General features: G+C 44.5%; 1 protein-coding gene across 1 annotated transcript in view; it reads left to right on the plus strand.

Annotated features, from left to right (window-relative positions):
• The window catches only part of LOC133561250 (cyclin-dependent kinase 17-like), a 135,796-nt gene that overhangs the window by 74,331 nt on the left and 38,211 nt on the right, over positions 1-23,254 (plus strand). The window contains exons 4-7 of the mRNA XM_061914600.1: positions 8,256-8,389; positions 11,489-11,614; positions 14,687-14,743; positions 14,809-14,923. Of these exons, the coding sequence (XP_061770584.1) occupies positions 8,256-8,389; positions 11,489-11,614; positions 14,687-14,743; positions 14,809-14,923 (432 nt within the window). The remainder of the gene's footprint in view (positions 1-8,255; positions 8,390-11,488; positions 11,615-14,686; positions 14,744-14,808; positions 14,924-23,254) is intronic.

Consider the following 23,254-nt stretch of genomic DNA (forward strand, 5'->3'; position numbering starts at 1 on the left):
AGGATTTAGTGGTGACCCAAACCTCACCCTCACCTTCATCCAGGCAGGCACAGTCCAGGATTTAGTGGTGACCCATACCACACCCTCACCTTCATCCAGGCAAGCACAGTTCAGGATTTAGTGGTGACCCAAACCACACCCTCACCTTCATCCAGGCAGGCACAGTCCAGGATTTAGTGGTGACCCAAACCTCACCCTCACCTTCATCCAGGCAGGCACAGTCCAGGATTTAGTGGTGACCCATACCACACCCTCACCTTCATCCAGGCAGGCACCGTCCAGGATTTAGTGGTGACCCATACCACACCCTCACCTTCATCCAGGCAAGCACAGTCCAGGATTTAGTGGTGACCCAAACCACACCCTCACCTTCATCCAGGCAGGCACAGTCCAGGATTTACTTGTGACCCATACCACACCCTCACCTTCATCCAGGCAGGCACAGTCCAGGATTTACTTGTGACCCATACCACACCCTCACCTTCATCCAGGCAGGCACAGTCCAGGATTTAGTGGTGACCCAAACCTCACCCTCACCTTCATCCAGGCAGGCACAGTCCAGGATTTAGTGGTGACCCAAACCTCACCCCCACCTTCATCCAGGCAGGCACAGTCCAGGATTTAGTGGTGACCCAAACCACACCCTCACCTTCATCCAGGCAAGCACAGTCCAGGATTTAGTGGTGACCCAAACCTCACCCTCACCTTCATCCAGGCAAGCACAGTCCAGGATTTAGTGGTGACCCAAACCACACCCTCACCTTCATCCAGGCAGGCACAGTCCAGGATTTAGTGGTGACCCAAACCACACCCTCACCTTCATCCAGGCAAGCACAGTCCAGGATTTAGTGGTGACCCAAACCACACCCTCACCTTCATCCAGGCAGGCACAGTCCAGGATTTAGTGGTGACCCAAACCTCACCCTCACCTTCATCCAGGCAGGCACAGTCCAGGATTTAGTGGTGACCCAAACCACACCCTCACCTTCATCCAGGCAGGCACAGTCCAGGATTTACTTGTGACCCATACCACACCCTCACCTTCATCTAGGCAGGCACAGTCCAGGATTTAGTGGTGACCCAAACCTCACCCTCACCTTCATCCAAGCAGGCACAGTCCAGGATTTAGTGGTGACCCAAACCTCACCCTCACCTTCATCCAGGCAGGCACAGTCCAGGATTTAGTGGTGACCCAAACCACACCCTCACCTTCATCCAGGCAGGCACAGTCCAGGATTTAGTGGTGACCCAAACCTCACCCTCACCTTCATCCAGGCAGGCACAGTCCAGGATTTAGTGGTGACCCAAACCACACCCTCACCTTCATCCAGGCAGGCACAGTCCAGGATTTACTTCTGACCCATACCACACCCTCACCTTCATCCAGGCAGGCACAGTCCAGGATTTAGTGGTGACCCAAACCTCACCCTCACCTTCATCCAGGCAGGCACAGTCCAGGATTTAGTGGTGACCCAAACCTCACCCTCACCTTCATCCAGGCAGGCACAGCCCAGGATTTACTGGTGACCCAAACCACACCCTCACCTTCATCCAGGCAAGCACAGTCCAGGATTTAGTGGTGACCCAAACCTCACCCTCACCTTCATCCAGCCAGGCACAGTCCAGGATTTACTTGTGACCCATACCACACCCTCACCTTCATCCAGGCAGCCACAGTCCAGGATTTACTTGTGACCCAAACCTCACCCTCACCTTCATCCAGGCAGGCACAGTCCAGGATTTAGTGGTGACCCATACCACACCCTCACCTTCATCCAGGCAGGCACAGTCCAGGATTTAGTGGTGACCCATACCACACCCTCACCTTCATCCAGGCAAGCACAGTCCAGGATTTAGTGGTGACCCAAACCACACCCTCACCTTCATCCAGGCAGGCACAGTCCAGGATTTACTTGTGACCCATACCACACCCTCACCTTCATCCAGGCAGGCACAGTCCAGGATTTACTTGTGACCCATACCACACCCTCACCTTCATCCAGGCAGGCACAGTCCAGGATTTAGTGGTGACCCAAACCTCACCCTCACCTTCATCCAGGCAGGCACAGTCCAGGATTTAGTGGTGACCCAAACCTCACCCTCACCTTCATCCAGGCAGGCACAGTCCAGGATTTAGTGGTGACCCAAACCACACCCTCACCTTCATCCAGGCAAGCACAGTCCAGGATTTAGTGGTGACCCAAACCTCACCCTCACCTTCATCCAGGCAAGCACAGTCCAGGATTTAGTGGTGACCCAAACCACACCCTCACCTTCATCCAGGCAGGCACAGTCCAGGATTTAGTGGTGACCCAAACCTCACCCTCACCTTCATCCAGGCAGGCACAGTCCAGGATTTAGTGGTGACCCAAACCACACCCTCACCTTCATCCAGGCAGGCACAGTCCAGGATTTAGTGGTGACCCAAACCTCACCCTCACCTTCATCCAGGCAGGCACAGTCCAGGATTTAGTGGTGACCCAAACCTCACCCTCACCTTCATCCAGGCAGGCACAGTCCAGGATTTAGTGGTGACCCAAACCTCACCCTCACCTTCATCCAGGCAGGCACAGCCCAGGATTTACTGGTGACCCAAACCACACCCTCACCTTCATCCAGGCAGGCACAGCCCAGGATTTAGTGGTGACCCAAACCTCACCCTCACCTTCATCCAGGCAGGCACAGCCCAGGATTTAGTGGTGACCCATACCACACCCTCACCTTCATCCAGGCAGGCACAGTCCAGGATTTAGTGGTGACCCAAACCTCACCCTCACCTTCATCCAGGCAGGCACAGTCCAGGATTTACTGGTGACCCAAACCACACCCTCACCTTCATCCAGGCAGGCACAGTCCAGGATTTAGTGGTGACCCAAACCTCACCCTCACCTTCATCCAGGCAGGCACAGTCCAGGATTTACTTGTGACCCAAACCTCACCCTCACCTTCATCCAGGCAGACACAGTCCAGGATTTAGTGGTGACCCAAACCTCACCCTCACCTTCATCCAGGCAGGCACAGTCCAGGATTTAGTGGTGACCCAAACCTCACCCTCACCTTCATCCAGGCAGGCACAGTCCAGGATTTAGTGGTGACCCAAACCTCACCCTCACCTTCATCCAGGCAGGCACAGTCCAGGATTTAGTGGTGACCCAAACCTCACCCTCACCTTCATCCAGGCAGGCACAGTCCAGGATTTAGTGGTGACCCATACCACACCCTCACCTTCATCCAGGCAAGCACAGTCCAGGATTTAGTGGTGACCCAAACCACACCCTCACCTTCATCCAGGCAGGCACAGTCCAGGATTTAGTGGTGACCCAAACCTCACCCTCACCTTCATCCAGGCAGGCACAGCCCAGGATTTACTGGTGACCCAAACCTCACCCTCACCTTCATCCAGGCAGGCACAGTCCAGGATTTAGTGGTGACCCAAACCTCACCCTCACCTTCATCCAGGCAAGCACAGTCCAGGATTTAGTGGTGACCCAAACCTCACCCTCACCTTCATCCAGGCAGGCACAGTCCAGGATTTAGTGGTGACCCATACCACACCCTCACCTTCATCCAGGCAGGCACAGTCCAGGATTTAGTGGTGACCCAAACCACACCCTCACCTTCATCCAGGCAAGCACAGTTCAGGATTTAGTGGTGACCCAAACCACACCCTCACCTTCATCCAGGCAGGCACAGTCCAGGATTTAGTGGTGACCCAAACCTCACCCTCACCTTCATCCAGGCAGGCACAGTCCAGGATTTAGTGGTGACCCAAACCTCACCCTCACCTTCATCCAGGCAGGCACAGTCCAGGATTTAGTGGTGACCCATACCACACCCTCACCTTCATCCAGGCAGGCACAGTCCAGGATTTAGTGGTGACCCATACCTCACCCTCACCTTCATCCAGGCAGGCACAGTCCAGGATTTAGTGGTGACCCAAACCACACCCTCACCTTCATCCAGGCAGGCACAGTCCAGGATTTAGTGGTGACCCAAACCTCACCCTCACCTTCATCCAGGCAGGCACAGCCCAGGATTTACTGGTGACCCAAACCACACCCTCACCTTCATCCAGGCAGGCACAGTCCAGGATTTAGTGGTGACCCAAACCTCACCCTCACCTTCATCCAGGCAGGCACAGTCCAGGATTTAGTGGTGACCCATACCACACCCTCACCTTCATCCAGGCAGGCACAGTCCAGGATTTAGTGGTGACCCAAACCACACCCTCACCTTCATCCAGGCAAGCACAGTTCAGGATTTAGTGGTGACCCAAACCACACCCTCACCTTCATCCAGGCAGGCACAGTCCAGGATTTAGTGGTGACCCAAACCTCACCCTCACCTTCATCCAGGCAGGCACAGCCCAGGATTTACTGGTGACCCATACCACACCCTCACCTTCATCCAGGCAGGGACACTTCTTCTAGCGTACGAACACATTAGCATGCTACGGTATTAGCAGTAAAAGCTAACTACGGAAAGAGATAAGCTAGCTTCTACAACAACACAAAACACATTAGAGTGTGTAATACACAACAGTGTGATACAACACCAATCTGTAGTGAGTGAAAAACATGAACAATCACATTACAGTATCTGTAAAGTATTTTTTCATGTCTTGTTTGTACACCGCTAATATGTACAGTAGTTGTAAAAACACACATGATGTGTATCATGATCAATATGAAGTGTGATCACTCCATGGACACTTGTTTGTCTGGTCTAGCTAGCTAGGGATGTTTTTTTCCAGTTTATTTGGGTAAGCACTCCATTTATGTCAAAATAGTATGTCTTCAGAGTCCACATTTATGGCGTCAGTTACTTTCACCTCACTCTCTCAGCTTCTGTCTGCTTCAACAACTCATTCTTCCTTAGTGCTGGCTTCTAGAAGCAGTAGTTCATCCTCGGTATATACAGCTTCAAAAAGAGAAGGTTGTGAATCCTCTTTTGTCCAAAAATAGTTGTTTTTGTTACCAAGTCTTCCATGATTACAACACACTCTCACCTTCAATTTTGGAAGTGGGAACACGCATGTTGCTAGCAGTTGGAAGTGTGTTGCTATGGAAACAGAAATCAATGTGCGGAGGAAATCAATTATCAAAATAAGGTCAATATTGTACATATTACATATTGTTATGAAGGTGTCTGTTACTACATGTTATATATATATATATATATATATATATATATATATATATATATATATATATATATATATATACATATACATATATATATATATATATATATATATATATATATATATATATATATATAGGTGTGATTTTTCCCACACCTACATATTGCGCTCTACCACGGTATCGAGCACTATTCTCTGGATAATCCAATCAAGAAATATATATATATATGTATATATATATATATATATATATATATATATATATATATATATATATATATACTTGCATGATGGAGTCTTATTTAAATCCCCCCCCCCAAAAAAGACATATGTGTTCTTGTCTCTCATAATGATTGTCAACAATAGCACAATTCCATAAAAGGTGCACTTCCTGTTTAATCCCAGGTGTGTGGCAGGTTGTCACCAGCACAATGACATCACTGGTCTGAACCCACATCCAAGTAGTCATGGTCATGTGAGAGTCCAGTCCACTAGGGGCCAGCAGAGGGTTGTAGGAGAACTCCAACCAGGTCTGAAGGGAGTGGTCCACACTGGTCATGACAGCCCTACTAAATAATACTTCAAATAGGCAGCTTTATCTGTTCTAGGAACAAATAATACCTTTTTGAACCATGACTTTCATCTTTTTGCAGTGCAGTCCTACCAAAAGTCATTCTTTAATGATCTGCCCCCAGACTATTTTATTCATGCATGCTTCTTTTGGACCTCATTTGGACCTTGGTCTGGACCCAGGAATGCGAATGTCCAAGCAGGACACTTTAGGTGCACCATAATCACGTTGGGATTGTTTAAGTATGAAGAAGATCATCTTGTAAAGCAATGTCTACAGGGAGGAACTATTTGTGAATAATGTTTGTGTGTGTGTGTGTGTGTGGTGAAGAAGCAGGAGATGATGGAGTCATGTATATGTGTGTTTGTTTGTGGTGAAGAAGCAGGAGATGATGGAGTCATGTATATGTGTGTGTGTGGTGAAGAAGCAGGAGATGATGGAGTCATGTATATGTGTGTGTGTGTGGTGAAGAAGCAGGAGATGATGGAGTCATGTATATGTGTGTGTGTGTGGTGAAGAAGCAGGAGATGATGGAGTCATGTATATGTGTGTGTGTGTGGTGAAGAAGCAGGAGATGATGGAGTCATGTATATGTGTGTGTGTGGTGAAGAAGCAGGAGATGATGGAGTCATGTATATGTGTGTGTGTGGTGAAGAAGCAGGAGATGATGGAGTCATGTATATGTGTGTGTGTGTGGTGAAGAAGCAGGAGATGATGGAGTCATGTATATGTGTGTGTGTGGTGAAGAAGCAGGAGATGATGGAGTCATGTATATGTGTGTTTGTTTGTGGTGAAGAAGCAGGAGATGATGGAGTCATGTATATGTGTGTGTGTGGTGAAGAAGCAGGAGATGATGGAGTCATGTATATGTTTGTGTGTGTGGTGAAGAAGCAGGAGATGATGGAGTCATGTATATGTGTGTGTGTGTGGTGAAGAAGCAGGAGATGATGGAGTCATGTATATGTGTGTGTGTGTGGTGAAGAAGCAGGAGATGATGGAGTCATGTATATGTGTGTGTGTGGTGAAGAAGCAGGAGATGATGGAGTCATGTATATGTGTGTGTGTGGTGAAGAAGCAGGAGATGATGGAGTCATGTATATGTGTGTGTGTGGTGAAGAAGCAAGAGATGATGGAGTCATGTATATGTGTGTGTGTGGTGAAGAAGCAGGAGATGATGGAGTCATGTATATGTGTGTGTGTGTGGTGAAGAAGCAGGAGATGATGGAGTCATGTATATGTGTGTGTGTGTGGTGAAGAAGCAGGAGATGATGGAGTCATGTATATGTGTGTGTGTGGTGAAGAAGCAGGAGATGATGGAGTCATGTATATGTGTGTGTGTGGTGAAGAAGCAGGAGATGATGGAGTCATGTATATGTGTGTGTGTGGTGAAGAAGCAGGAGATGATGGAGTCTTGTATATGTGTGTGTGTGTGTGGTGAAGAAGCAGGAGATGATGGAGTCATGTATATGTGTGTGTGTGGTGAAGAAGCAGGAGATGATGGAGTCATGTATATGTGTGTTTGTTTGTGGTGAAGAAGCAGGAGATGATGGAGTCATGTATATGTGTGTGTGTGGTGAAGAAGCAGGAGATGATGGAGTCATGTATATGTGTGTGTGTGTGGTGAAGAAGCAGGAGATGATGGAGTCATGTATATGTGTGTGTGTGTGTGTGGTGAAGAAGCAGGAGATGATGGAGTCATGTATATGTGTGTGTGTGTAGTGAAGAAGCAGGAGATGATGGAGTCATGTATATGTGTGTGTGTGGTGAAGAAGCAGGAGATGATGGAGTCATGTATATGTGTGTGTGTGGTGAAGAAGCAGGAGATGATGGAGTCATGTATATGTGTGTGTGTGGTGAAGAAGCAGGAGATGATGGAGTCATGTATATGTGTGTGTGTGGTGAAGAAGCAGGAGATGATGGAGTCATGTATATGTATGTGTGTGTGGTGAAGAAGCAGGAGATGATGGAGTCATGTATATGTGTATGTGTGGTGAAGAAGCAGGAGATGATGGAGTCTTGTATATGTGTGTGTGTGTGTGGTGAAGAAGCAGGAGATGATGGAGTCATGTATATGTGTGTGTGTGTGGTGAAGAAGCAGGAGATGATGGAGTCATGTATATGTGTGTGTGTGTGGTGAAGAAGCAGGAGATGATGGAGTCTTGTATATGTGTGTGTGTGGTGAAGAAGCAGGAGATGATGGAGTCATGTATATGTGTGTGTGTGTGGTGAAGAAGCAGGAGATGATGGAGTCATGTATATGTGTGTGTGTGTGGTGAAGAAGCAGGAGATGATGGAGTCATGTATATGTGTGTGTGTGGTGAAGAAGCAGGAGATGATGGAGTCATGTATACGTGTGTGTGAGTGGTGAAGAAGCAGGAGATGATGGAGTCATGTATATGTGTGTGTGTGGTGAAGAAGCAGGAGATGATGGAGTCATGTATGGATGTGTCAGTCCATGGCGGAGTGTGTGTCTAGTTGTTGTCTTCCAGGTTGTGAAGTTGAAAGTACAGGTCGCGAGATAACAGATGTGTTGTCTTCCAGACATTGTGCACGAGAACCTGAAGATGGGATCGGATGGAGAAAGTGACCAAGCGTCAGGGACGTCGTCTGACGAGGTTCAGTCCCCAACAGGAGTGTGTCTGAGGAACAGAGTCAACCGGCGAATCTCCATGGAGGTGAACATTGTCCCCGCCTACACAAACACTAGCACAGCTCTACAGTCCAGTTCTAGACTTGACCCCCCACCCCCATCTCCCTCCAGGTCATCACATCATTGTAAATTAACAACATATATATATATATATATATATATATATATATATATATATATATATATATATATATATATATATATATATATATATATATATATATATAAATGTATGTGTATATATATATGTATATATATATATATGTATATATATATGTATATATATATGTATATATATAGAGCCTGTACATATATATTTATATACATATTGGATGTGTAATCAACAATCAATTTTATTGTCTGTTAAGTCTTTATTTAAAGGGACAATGCACAGAAACATGAAGGTGAAAGACATATATGTTGTGTACCAGACGACAGCTAAATAACTAATTTCCATCTGCAGTCCCCGGCTAGCGTAATGAAAGGGATACAAAGGTGACATGACATATAACAAGCCAGGTGACATGACATATAACAAGACAGGTGACATGACATATAACAAGCCAGGTGACATGACATATAACAAGACAGGTGACATGACATATAACAAGCCAGGTGACATGACATATAACAAGCCAGGTGACATGACATATAACAAGACAGGTGACATGACATATAACAAGCCAGGTGACATGACATATAACAAGCCAGGTGACATGACATATAACAAGCCAGGTGACATGAATTATAACAAGCCAGGTGAGATGACATATAACAAGACAGGTGACATGACATATAACAGACCAGATGAGATGACATATAACAAGCCAGGTGACATGAATTATAACAAGCCAGATGATATGACATATAACAAGACAGGTGACATGACATATAACAAGCCAGGTGAGATGACATATAACAAGACAGGTTACATGAATTTTAACAAGACAGGTGACATGACATATAACAAGACAGGTGACATGACATATAACAAGACAGGTGACATGACATATAACAAGACAGGTGACATGACATATAACAAGCCAGGTGAGATGACATATAAGAAGACAGGTGACATGAATTATAACAAGCCAGGTGACATGAATTATAACAAGCCAGGTGAGATGACATATAACAAGACAGGTGACATGACATATAACAAGCCAGGTGACATGACATATAACAAGCCAGGTGACATGACATATAACAAGACAGGTGACATGAATTATAACAAGCCAGGTGAGATGACATATAACAGACCAGATGAGATGACATATAACAAGCCAGGTGACATGACATATAACAAGCCAGGTGAGATGACATATAACAGACCAGATGAGATGACATATAACAAGCCAGGTGACATGAATTATAACAAGCCAGGTGAGATGACATATAACAAGACAGGTGACATGAATTATAACAAGCCAGGTGAGATGACATATAACAAGACAGGTGACATGAATTATAACAAGACAGGTGACATGACATATAACAAGACAGGTGACATGACATATAACAAGACAGGTGACATGACATATAACAAGCCAGGTGACATGACATATAACAAGACAGGTGACATGACATATAACAAGACAGGTGACATGAATTATAACAGACCAGATGAGATGACATATAACAAGCCAGGTGACATGACATATAACAAGCCAGGTGAGATGACATATAACAGACCAGATGAGATGACATATAACAAGCCAGGTGACATGAATTATAACAAGCCAGGTGAGATGACATATAACAAGACAGGTGACATGAATTATAACAAGCCAGGTGAGATGACATATAACAAGACAGGTGACATGAATTATAACAAGACAGGTGACATGACATATAACAAGACAGGTGACATGACATATAACAAGACAGGTGACATGACATATAACAAGCCAGGTGACATGACATATAACAAGACAGGTGACATGACATATAACAAGACAGGTGACATGAATTATAACAAGCCAGGTGAGATGACATATAACAAGACAGGTGACATGAATTATAACAAGCCAGGTGAGATGACATATAACAGACCAGATGAGATGACATATAACAAGCCAGGTGACATGAATTATAACAAGCCAGATGATATGACATATAACAAGACAGGTGACATGACATATAACAAGCCAGGTGAGATGACATATAACAAGACAGGTTACATGAATTTTAACAAGACAGGTGACATGACATATAACAAGACAGGTGACATGACATATAACAAGACAGGTGACATGACATATAACAAGACAGGTGACATGACATATAACAAGCCAGGTGAGATGACATATAACAGACCAGATGAGATGACATATAACAAGCCAGGTGACATGAATTATAACAAGCCAGATGATATGACATATAACAAGACAGGTGACATGACATATAACAAGCCAGGTGAGATGACATATAACAAGACAGGTTACATGAATTTTAACAAGACAGGTGACATGACATATAACAAGACAGGTGACATGACATATAACAAGACAGGTGACATGACATATAACAAGACAGGTGACATGACATATAACAAGCCAGGTGAGATGACATATAACAAGACAGGTGACATGACATATAACAAGACAGGTGACATGACATATAACAAGCCAGGTGACATGACATATAACAGACCAGATGAGATGACATATAACAAGCCAGGTGACATGAATTATAACAAGCCAGGTGAGATGACATATAACAAGACAGGTTACATGAATTATAACAAGACAGGTGACATGAATTATAACAAGCCAGGTGAGATGACATATAACAGACCAGATGAGATGACATATAACAAGCCAGGTGACATGAATTATAACAAGCCAGGTGAGATGACATATAACAAGACAGGTGACATGACATATAACAAGACAGGTGACATGACATATAACAAGCCAGGTGAGATGACATATAACAGACCAGATGAGATGACATATAACAAGCCAGGTGACATGAATTATAACAAGCCAGGTGACATGACATATAACAAGACAGGTTACATGAATTATAACAAGACAGGTGACATGAATTATAACAAGCCAGGTGAGATGACATATAACAGACCAGATGAGATGACATATAACATTCTGGGTGTTGTTGACAGGACCTCAACAAGCGGCTGTCTCTGCCTGCTGACATACGCATACCTGACGGCTACCTGGAGAAGATGCAGCTCACCAGCCCGCCTTTTGACCAGCCACTCAGCCGCCGCTCACGCCGGGCATCGCTGGTACTTATTTGTGTGTGCTCCAGCATCGCTGGTACTTATTTGTGTGTGCTCCCGCATTGCTGCTACCTATTTGTGTGTGCTCCAGCATTGCTGCTACCTATTTGTGTGTGCTCCAGCATTGCTGCTACCTATTTGTGTGTGCTCCAGCATCGCCGCTACCTATTTGTGTGTGCTCCCGCATTGCTGCTACCTATTTGTGTGTGCTCCAGCATTGCCGCTACCTATTTGTGTGTGCTCCAGCACTGCTGGTATGTATTTGTGTGTGAAGTGAAGTGAATTATATTTATATAGCGCTTTTCTCTAGTGACTCAAAGCGCTTTACATAGTGAGAGCCAATATCTAAGTTCCATTTAAAGCAGTGTGGATGGCACTGGGAGCAGGTGGGTAAAGTGTCTTGCCCAAGGACACAACGGCAGTGACTAGGATGGCGTAAGCGGGAATCGAACCTGCAACCCTCAAGTTGCTGGCACGGCCACTCTACCAACCGAGCTATACCGTTATATTTGTGTGTGCTCCAGCATCGCTGGTATGTATTTGTGTGTGCTCCAGCATCGCTGCTACTTATTTGTGTGTGCTCCAGCACCGCTGCTACCTATTTGTGTGTGCTCTAGCATTGCTGCTACCTATTTGTGTGTGCTCCAGCATCGCTGGTATGTATTTGTGTGTGCTCCAGCATCGCTGCTACCTATTTGTGTGTGCTCCAGCATCGCTGCTACTTATTTGTGTGTGCTCCAGTATGGTTGGTATGTATTTGTATGTGCTCCAGTATGGTTGGTATGTATTCGTGTGTGCTCCTTTTTCTATCGCCCAATAGCGCTGGCAGCAGTCTGGGCCTGTTGCCATGGTAACTGGCCCCACAGGAGGCTGAAATCTAGGTGTATTCATTTAATGTCACACATGCTGGCTTGCATTGTTCAAGCACTCAAGGATGCTCAGCATCAGACTCTCTGCATTCTCCTTTATTTATATATATATATATATATATATATATATATATATATATATATATATATATATATATATATATATATATATATATATATATACACACACACACATGTGTAGGAATGTATGTGTGTATACATTAGGGGTGTAACAGTACGTGTATTTGTATTCAACCATTTCGATACGGGGGTTTGGTTTGGTTCGAAGGTGTACCAAACTAGTACACATGCTAGCAACGACCGGGCTAGGACAACATGTAAAAGCCAGAGCTGGAAGACCCTCCTTCCTCGTTAACATCTCCCGTTTGGGAACACTCTGGCTGTGCGATACAACAATGGAGGATGGAGGTTTGCTGACATTGTTCAGCAGCTGCTTCTTACAACACATCAAACATGTGTTGCACCTTTCCTGCATGCGGCTCCCAGACCGTAGTCGAGCAGCGCAGGGGAGACACTCCTCCAGGGCTGATGTCTTCTCGGGGGCAACACCCTTCACTCTACCCGGCAGGGGATCTCCACAGCTCCAGACTCCAGGGTAAATGAAGAGTCTGGCGATTAGTTGCAAGTCGCGGCTTTATTGAGGTCTTGCACACAACCAATCCAACAATACTCCCTCACCTGGCTTGCCCACACACTCACATGCTGTCCCATATTAAAGGGCCACACACACACATACACTACTCTCATAACACATTTGAAGAGTCACCACCGCATTCAGGCAGCCTCTCCTCGGCGAGTCAGGCAGGGCTAAAGCAATAAGAAATTTAACAAATTTAAGTCCAAATTGCATTAAAAACTCCATTTTGAGCCACGTTTTGAGCCCATATGTCCTCTAACTGCCAAGCTAGCCAGGCTAATAAAAGTCTCAATTAATCAATCAGAAGAAGCACTTTATATGTAGAAAGGTTTTGTTATGAAACCATTCTGAGCCTTATCTTATTTAGTTTTTATTTTCTACGTGTTGACCACTTTAACCCTGGCAATGGACCCTGTGTGTATATGTAGCTTATGCCATTCTTTACACATTTGGTAAAGAACCCCAAAAATTTACATTTTTTAGTTTTTCTTACTGTACCAAAAATGAACCGAACCGTGACCTCTAAACCGAGGTACCTACTGAACCGAATATTTTGTGTACCGTTACACCCTTAGTATGTATATGTATACATATATATATATATATACATATATATATATGTATATATATATATATATGTGCGTGTGTGTGTATGTGTATATGTATGTTTATATTGGGGTTGTGAATCATTGGGCACCACACAATTTGATTCGATTCTTGTGGATAAATATTAAAATTCTTGATTTAAAACAATTCTTGATTCCAAATCAATACTTTTAAATAAGATTGTCTGTCAGTTCTAAGTGTTAACTACATTGCTCCATAGAGTGAATAAACAGTTCTGATACATTTTTATATTACTCAAACTAGTTTTTGTTTCATACAATTCTACCCAAATATTTAATAAAGTGGCTGGTAATGTCTCTTTGTATTAATTAATTTTTTCCATTTATTTTTTTTAACCATTATTATAATTAATAGTTGTGAGAAAATAAGAATCCTAATTCATTCATAAATCGATTTTTTTGACACCCTTAAAGTTAAAGTAGCAATGATTGTCACACACACACACACAATATGTGGTGAAATGATTCTCTGCATTTGAGCCATCACCCTTGATCACCCCCTGGGAGGTGAGGGGAGCAGTGAGCAGCAACGATGGCCGCGCCCGGAAATCATTTTTGGTGATTTCACCCCCAATTCCAAGCCTTGATGCTGAGTGCCAAGCAGGGAGGTCATGGCTCCCATTTTTATAGTCTTTGGTAAGCCTGTGCCGGGGTTTGAACTCACAACCTACCAGTGTCAGGGCGGACAGTCTAACCACTAGACCACTGAGCAGGTTAATATATGTATGAGGATTGGAGTCATATGTTGTTCAACATTTGAAATGAATGATGGCACATCTTATTTGATACATTCAGGTCTTGCTGTGAATGGACTTTTTAGGACAGAAAGGCGGGGCTCCATCAAGGAAGCTCCCCCTTGATAAATATCATAAGATAGAATCATGTTTTTTTAAGTAAGTGACAACTCCTCATCATCTTTTGGCAGTCCGAGATCGGTTTTGGCAAGTTGGAGACCTACATTAAGCTGGACAAACTGGGAGAGGTGAGCAAATAAGCATTTGATGAGCAGGCCCAGCAGCCCGCTCTAACAGCGCCATGTGCCCGTAGGGAACCTACGCCACCGTCTTTAAGGGCCGCAGCAAGCTGACCGACAACCTGGTGGCCCTGAAGGAGATCCGCTTGGAGCACGAGGAGGGAGCGCCATGCACCGCCATCAGAGAAGGTATTCATCCATGTTCATCTGCATTTCATACTTGTTATTGCAGGAGGATACCTTGTAGGCCATATTGTCTAGCCCTAAATCCACATTTCTTGGAAGACAAGAACACACAGGTTTTTCTTTTTTATGCATTCTAACTCGTAAAATATGGCAAGTAGGAAGTGGCTAACAATGCAGATGATGGGAGTACACCATTAATACTCCATTTACATGTGGTGACCTGAATATTAACAAGTATTACTATAAGGGCTAATGCAGAAGAACTACTTTTAGCTGTGCCGTGATCACAGAGAGCTAGCTAGCTTATGCTGCTATATTGACATATTGAGCTGCTGGTTGGCCTCTGAGTTGGTGAAAGTGAATAGTAGATGATAAATCATGTCCCTCACCTGGATAGTAGAAGTTTGTGGGCTTAAGCCCACAACTTGGTACACTTTGACATCCAACTTAGACTTGAAGATGGCCAGAAAGACACCAAAAGACTCTTGTTTTTTTTTTCTTTTTTTACCTGCATGAGGATTACTATTAATTCTTCATGTAAAGGGGAAGATATAAACATCACATCAGTCGGCCTTATACAAACTACATCTTGTTGCTGAGCAATACTCAAGCTTCTAAAACTTGTAGTTCATCCTCCTTATATTCAGGCTCAAAAATACAAGTTTCTGGATCATCATTTGTCACAAAGTAGTCTTTGTCTTGTCAAGTCTGCCATGATTAGTAGTCTTGTTGTTGTTGTTGAAGGAAAAGTGAATGCTGTGATGTTTCTGTCAAATAAATGCACAGCCATATGCTTAATCAATCATCAATCAATCAATGATTATTTATATAGCCCTGACATACCACCCACAACAGAATCCATCGTTAGCAATAGATCATTAGCCATTTTTGCGAGGGCTGTCTCCGTGGAGTGATTTGCCCTGAAACCGGATTGAAAGGTTTCACATAGATTGTTAGACGCTAAGTGTTCATTTAGCTGCTCCGCAACAATTTTTTCGAGGATTTTTGAAATAAAGGGTAGATGGGACACCGGTCGGTAGTTTACCATGAGGTCAGGATCGAGGTTAGGTCTTTTAAGGAGAGGATGAATAACCGTTTTTTTGAATGCTAGGGGAACAGTGCCCGAGGAAAGTGATAAGTTTATAATATTTAGCACTGATGGACCTAATAATACAAAGAGCTCCTTGATCAGTTTCCCAGGAAGAGGGTCAAGTAAACATGTTGTCTGTTTTATTCCATTTACACGTTGTAACAATTCCTCTAATGTTATTCCCTCAAAACGAGAGAAACTATTTTGGAGGGCAGTATCCGTGTCAGTGTTAATAGAACCCCGTTGTAGCTGGGACGCATTGTCTTTAATCTCCTTTCTAATTTCTTACTAAAGAATTGCATAAAGTCATCAGCTGAGTGGGTGGAGCTACTGGAAGGGGTCCCTTGTTGGGTTAGCGATGCTACCGTACTAAACAAAAATTTAGGATCGTTTTTATTTAGGCGGATGAGATTTGAGTAATATTTAGTTTTAGCTAAGGTAAGTTATTAAACTATCACTCCATGCTTGATGGTGCACCTCAAGTTTAGTCGTGCGCCATTTGCGTTCCAGCTTTCTACATAATAATTTCTGAGCTCTAGTTTCTTCTGTAAACCACGGGGTGCGCTTTTTTGGAGCCTTTTTTAACTTTAGCGGTGCTACGTTATCAATGGTTTGGTGCAGGCCGTCGTTAAAGTTGTTAGTGAGGTTATCAATAGAGCCCACATACTTTGGGAATGGTGCCATTACCGAGGGCAGTAGGTCAGCAAGAGTTGTCGTTGTGGCCGTATTAATGTTGCGGCTGCTATAGCAGTTATTATTATTATTAGTTTGACGAACATGCGTCTGAACCTCGAATTTTATAAGGTAATGATTGGACAATACTTTAGTACACGGGAGTATCATAACTTTGGAAACGGTGATACCTCTGACAAGCACTAGGTCTATCGTATTACCGTTGCAATGCGTGGGTTCATTTTTTTATTTGTATAAGACCACAGCTATCAATTATACTCAGCAGCGCCACGCACGGTGGGTCCAATGGGGTATTCATATGGACATTAAAGTCCCCATTATAATTATACTATCGGCGTGCGTCACTAGATCAGCAACGATAAAGTCCGAATAGGGCCCTGGGGGGCGGTAGATAACAGCCAGGTATAGAGGTAGCGGTGTGACAGACCTCATAGTAAGCACCTTAAACGATTTATATTTATTATTTATGTTAGGACTAAGGTTAAAGTTTTCGTTGTATATTAGTGCGACCCCCCCACCCCTTTTAAGGGGACGGGCAATATGCGTATTCGTATAGTTAGGAGGAGAGGCCTCATGTAGCGCAAAAAAGTTGTCTGGTTTAAGCCAGCTTTCGCTGAGACCGATGACGTTAAGATTGTTGTCTCTGATGATATCATTAACTAACAACGTTTTGGGAGACAATGATCTTATTTTAAAAAAACATATATTTTAGATAGTGGACTGTTTTAGGGAGTTTTTGATTAAATTATCCGTAGTAGCAATATTAATAATGTTGTGTTTATTATGCCCAGTGCACTTAAAATAATTACGACCAAATCTAGGAATTGATATGACGGGAATTTTCAGATTGTCTACTTGGTGCTTTATTAAACTGAACGCATCATAGTTTGCCACCTCAGTAGAACGCATGTCTAACTTTGAACAGTCAAAGCAGAAAAAACTTTTTCTAACTTAACTGACTCCTTACCCAGACCAGTAGACTCGCATCTTCCTTTTAAATCCGGCTTCAAGATGGAGGGAAGTGGTGTTCTGTGGGGATTAGCCTTCTGCTTTGTCTTTAGCCCCGCTCGGCATCCGCGTTTCTGCTTCCAATCACACCGCTTGCGTGTGTTCCGTAGACGGCCTCAGCTGGTACTATACTCCCCTGCTTCACAGGCCGCTGGATGTAGCCGGCGAAGTATTCCCATGCTAGCTAGCAGGTCTAGCAAGCACGCCTCATTCAGTCCAAAACGGCCCGATCTATCCACATCCAGACGTGTCTGGCGGTCGTAAGTGATCCCGGAGTGACCACGCTGTAAGCCAGCCATGAGGTTTGCAGAATAGTCTGGTATTTTTGCCAAATGTTCCATTTCTACCCAGAGCTCCTCCACGCTGCAGCCCGTCCGGGCGGCGCCATCTTGGAAGACTCCAAGATATATATTATTATCGATATTAAAATGGGCAAAATGTGGAAATATGTTATTATAAATTTTACTACATTAAATATATACTTACAGTGTGTATATAAATGTTGATGGAGGTTTTACAAGCAAAATAGAGCAACTTCAAGTGACTACATTGTTAGCTGACTTTTGCTAACCTTTATTTACAATTTAGAATGCATTAAAAAAGTGTTTTTGTTCTGCATAATGATTGTGAATGATAGGCAACATACTAAAGTGCAGTTGCCCTTTAAGGGTGCAGTACAGGTGTGTTGCAGTCATGTGACCTGTACAGGTGTGTTGCAGGCATTACTAGCCCTTTAAGGGTGCCATATAGGTGTGTTGCAGTCATGTGACCTGTACAGGTGTGTTGCAGACATTACTAGCCCTTTAAGGGTGCCATACAGGTGTGTTGCGGTCAGGTGACCTGTACAGGTGTGTTGCAGTCATGTGACCTGTATAGGTGTGTTGCAGACATTACTAGCCCTTTAAGGGTGCCATACAGGTGTGTTGCAGTCAGGTGACCTGTACAGGTGTGTTGCAGTCATGTGACCTGTACAGGTGTGTTGCAGACATTACTAGCCCTTTAAGGGTGCCATACAGGTGTGTTGCAGTCAGGTGACCTGTACAGGTGTGTTGCAGTCATGTGACCTGTACAGGTGTGTTGCAGGCATTACTAGCCCTTTAAGGGTGCCATATAGGTGTGTTGCAGTCATGTGACCTGTACAGGTGTGTTGCAGACATTACTAGCCCTTTAAGGGTGCCATATAGGTGTGTTGCAGTCATGTGACCTGTACAGGTGTGTTGCAGTCATGTGACTTTGATTGATTGATACTTTTATTAGTAGATTGCACAGTACAGTACATATTCCGTACAATTGACCACTAAATGGTAACACCCCAATAAGTTTTTCAACTTGTTTAAGTTGGGGTCCACCTTCATCAATTCATGACCTGTACAGGTGTGTTGCAGTCATGTGACCTGTACAGGTGTGTTGCAGGCATTACTAGCCCTTTAAGGGTGCCATATAGGTGTGTTGCAGTCATGTGACCTGTACAGGTGTGTTGCAGACATTACTAGCCCTTTAAGGGTGCCATATAAGTGTGTTGCAGTCAGGTGACCTGTACAGGTGTGTTGCAGACATTACTAGCCCTTTAAGGGTGCCATATAAGTGTGTTGCAGTCATGTGACCTGTACAGGTGTGTTGCAGTCATGTGACTTTGATTGATTGATACTTTTATTAGTATATTGCACAGTACAGTACATATTCCCTACAATTGACCACTAAATGGTAACACCCCAATAAGTTTGTCAACTTGTTTAAGTCGGGGTCCACCTTCATCAATTCATGACCTGTACAGGTGTGTTGCAGTCATGTGACCTGTACAGGTGTGTTGCAGTCATTACTAGCCCTTTAAGGGTGCCATATAGGTGTGTGGCAGTCATGTGACCTGAACAGGTGTGTTTCAGGCATTACTAGCCCTTTAAGGGTGCCATATAAGTGTGTTGCAGTCAGGTGACCTGTACAGGTGTGTTGCAGTCATGTGACCTGTACAGGTGTGTTGCAGTCATGTGACCTGTATAGGTTTGTTGCAGTCATGTGACCTGTACAGGTGTGTTGCAGTCATGTGACCTGTATAGGTGTGTTGCAGTCATGTGACCTGTACAGGTGTGTTGCAGGCATTACTAGGCCTTTAAGGGTGCCATATAGGTGTGTTGCAGTCATGTGACCTGTACAGGTGTGTTGCAGTCATGTGACCTGTAGAGGTGTGTTGCAGCCATTACTAGCCCTTTAAGGGTGCCATATAGGTGTGTTGCAGTCATGTGACCTGTACAGGTGTGTTGCAGGCATTACTAGCCCTTTAAGGGTGCCATATAAGTGTGTTGCAGTCATGTGACCTGTACAGGTGTGTTGCAGGCATTACTAGCCCTTTAAGGGTGCCATATAAGTGTGTTGCAGTCATGTGACCTGTACAGGTGTGTTGCAGACATTAGTAGCCCTTTAAGGGTGCCATATAGGTGTGTTGCAGTCAGGTGACCTGTAGAGGTGTGTTGCAGGCATTACTAGCCCTTTAAGGGTGCCATATAGGTGTGTTGCAGTCATGTGACCTGTACAGGTGTGTTGCAGACATTACTAGCCCTTTAAGGGTGCCATATAAGTGTGTTGCAGTCAGGTGACCTGTACAGGTGTGTTGCAGACATTACTAGCCCTTTAAGGGTGCCATACAGGTGTGTTGCAGTCAGGTGACCTGTACAGGTGTGTTGCAGGCATGTGACCTGTACAGGTGTGTTGCAGACATTACTAGCCCTTTAAGGGTGCCATATACTGTAGGTGTGTTGCAGTCATGTGACCTGTACAGGTGTGTTGCAGTCATGTGACTTTGATTGATTGATACTTTTATTAGTAGATTGCACAGTACAGTACATATTCCCTACAATTGACCACTAAATGGTAACACCCCAATAAGTTTTTCAACTTGTTTAAGTTGGGGTCCACCTTCATCAATTCATGACCTGTACAGGTGTGCTGCAGTCATGTGACCTGTACAGGTGTGTTGCAGGCATTACTAGCCCTTTAAGGGTGCCATATAGGTGTGTTGCAGTCATGTGACCTGTACAGGTGTGTTGCAGACATTACTAGCCCTTTAAGGGTGCCATACAGGTGTGTTGCAGTCAGGTGACCTGTACAGGTGTGTTGCAGTCAGGTGACCTGTACAGGTGTGTTGCAGACATTACTAGCCCTTTAAGGGTGCCATACAGGTGTGTTGCAGTCAGGTGACCTGTACAGGTGTGTTGCAGTCATGTGACCTGTACAGGTGTGTTGCAGACATTACTAGCCCTTTAAGGGTGCCATATAGGTGTGTTGCAGTCATGTGACCTGTACAGGTGTGTTGCAGTCATGTGACTTTGATTGATTGATACTTTTATTAGTAGATTGCACAGTACAGTACATATTCCGTACAATTGACCACTAAATGGTAACACCCCAATAAGTTTTTCAACTTGTTTAAGTTGGGGTCCACCTTCATCAATTCATGACCTGTACAGGTGTGTTGCAGTCATGTGACCTGTACAGGTGTGTTGCAGGCATTACTAGCCCTTTAAGGGTGCCATATAGGTGTGTAGCAGTCATGTGACCTGTACAGGTGTGTTGCAGACATTACTAGCCCTTTAAGGGTGCCATATAGGTGTGTTGCAGTCATGTGACCTGTACAGGTTGCAGTCATGTGACTTTGATTGATTGATACTTTTATTAGTAGATTGCACAGTACAGTACATATTCCGTACAATTGACCACTAAATGGTAACACCCCAATAAGTTTTTCAACTTGTTTAAGTTGGGGTCCACCTTCATCAATTCATGACCTGTACAGGTGTGTTGCAGTCATGTGACCTGTACAGGTGTGTTGCAGGCATTACTAGCCCTTTAAGGGTGCCATATAGGTGTGTTGCAGTCAGGTGACCTGTACAGGTGTGTTGCAGGCATTACTAGCCCTTTAAGGGTGCCATATAGGTGTGTTGCAGTCATGTGACCTGTACAGGTGTGTTGCAGTCATGTGACCTGTATAGGTGTGTTGCAGTCATGTGACCTGTACAGGTGTGTTGCAGTCATTACTAGGCCTTTAAGGGTGCCATATAGGTGTGTTGAGGTCATGTGACCTGTACAGGTGTTTTGCAGTCATGTGACCTGTATAGGTGTGTTGCAGTCATGTGACCTGTGCAGGTGTGTTGCAGGCATTACTAGCCCTTTAAGGGGGCTATATAGGTGTGTTGCAGTCAGGTGACCTGTACAGGTGTGTTGCAGTCAGGTGACCTGGAGGCAGCTGCAGGTTTCAGACCATGGTCTGGAGGAGCCCCATGAGGCTGCTGGGTATTTGCATCAATCCGTGCACATTTGGGCCTATTTAGAAAGGTTTAAAGAGCACATTTATAAAGGATCATGAAATAAATATTCCAAATGGATGGCGTGGATTTTTACAATTAATAATAAAAACATATGACTTGTCCAGGGTGCAAATGCCTTCCGCCCCAATGCAGTTTGGATAGGCTCCAGCACCCCCCCAACCCCGAAAAGGGACATCCATCCATTTTCTACCGCTTATTCCCTTTCGGGGTCGCGGGGGCGCTGGCGCCTATCTCAGCTACAATCGGGCGGAAGGCAGGGTACACCCTGGACAAGTCGCCACCTCATCGCAGGGCCAACACAGATAGACAGACAACATTCACACTCACATTCACACACTAGGGCCAATTTAGTGTTGCCAATCTACCTATCCCCAGGTGCATGTCTTTGGAAGTGGGAGGGGCCTATCCCCAGGTGCATGTCTTTGGAGGTGGGAGGAAGCCGGAGTACCCGGAGGGAACCCACGCATTCACGGGGAGAACATGCAAACTCCACACAGAAAGATCCCGAGCCTGGATTTGAACCCAGGACTGCAGGAACTTCGTATTGTGAGGCAGACGCACTAACCCCTCTGCCACCGTGAAGCCCCGAAAAGGGACAAGCGGTAGAAAATAGAGGGATGGATTGATGGAAGAAAAATATATTTTGAATGATTTCAAGCATTTCTACTAGCTGACTGGAGTATTTGGAGAAGAGAACATCATGTGTTCACCTCTGAGGGCTCCACAAGTTGAACATGAATCATGACAGGTGACATGATCTTGACAGGTGGAGTATTTGGAGAAGACAGGTGGAGTATTTGGAGAAGACAGGTGGAGTATTTATAGAAGACAGGTGGAATATTTAGAGAAGACAGGTAGAGTATTTGGAGAAGACGGGTGGAGTATTAATAGAAGACAGGTGGAGTATTTATAGAAGACAGGTGGAGTATTTAGAGAAGACAGGTGGAGTATTTAGAGAAGACAGGTGGAGTATTTGGAGAAGACGGGTGGAGTATTTAGAGAAGACAGGTGGAGTATTTGGAGAAGACGGGTGGAGTATTTAGAGAAGACAGGTGGAGTATTTGGAGAAGACGGGTGGAGTATTTAGAGAAGACAGGTGGAGTATTTGGAGAAGACGGGTGGAGTATTTAGAGAAGACAGGTGGAGTATTTGGAGAAGACGGGTGGAGTATTTATAGAAGACAGGTGGAGTATTTATAGAAGACAGGTGGAGTATTTAGAGAAG

Source organism: Nerophis ophidion, linkage group LG10 (genome assembly GCF_033978795.1).
Source record: "Nerophis ophidion isolate RoL-2023_Sa linkage group LG10, RoL_Noph_v1.0, whole genome shotgun sequence".
Classification (NCBI taxonomy): Eukaryota; Metazoa; Chordata; class Actinopteri; order Syngnathiformes; family Syngnathidae; genus Nerophis; species Nerophis ophidion.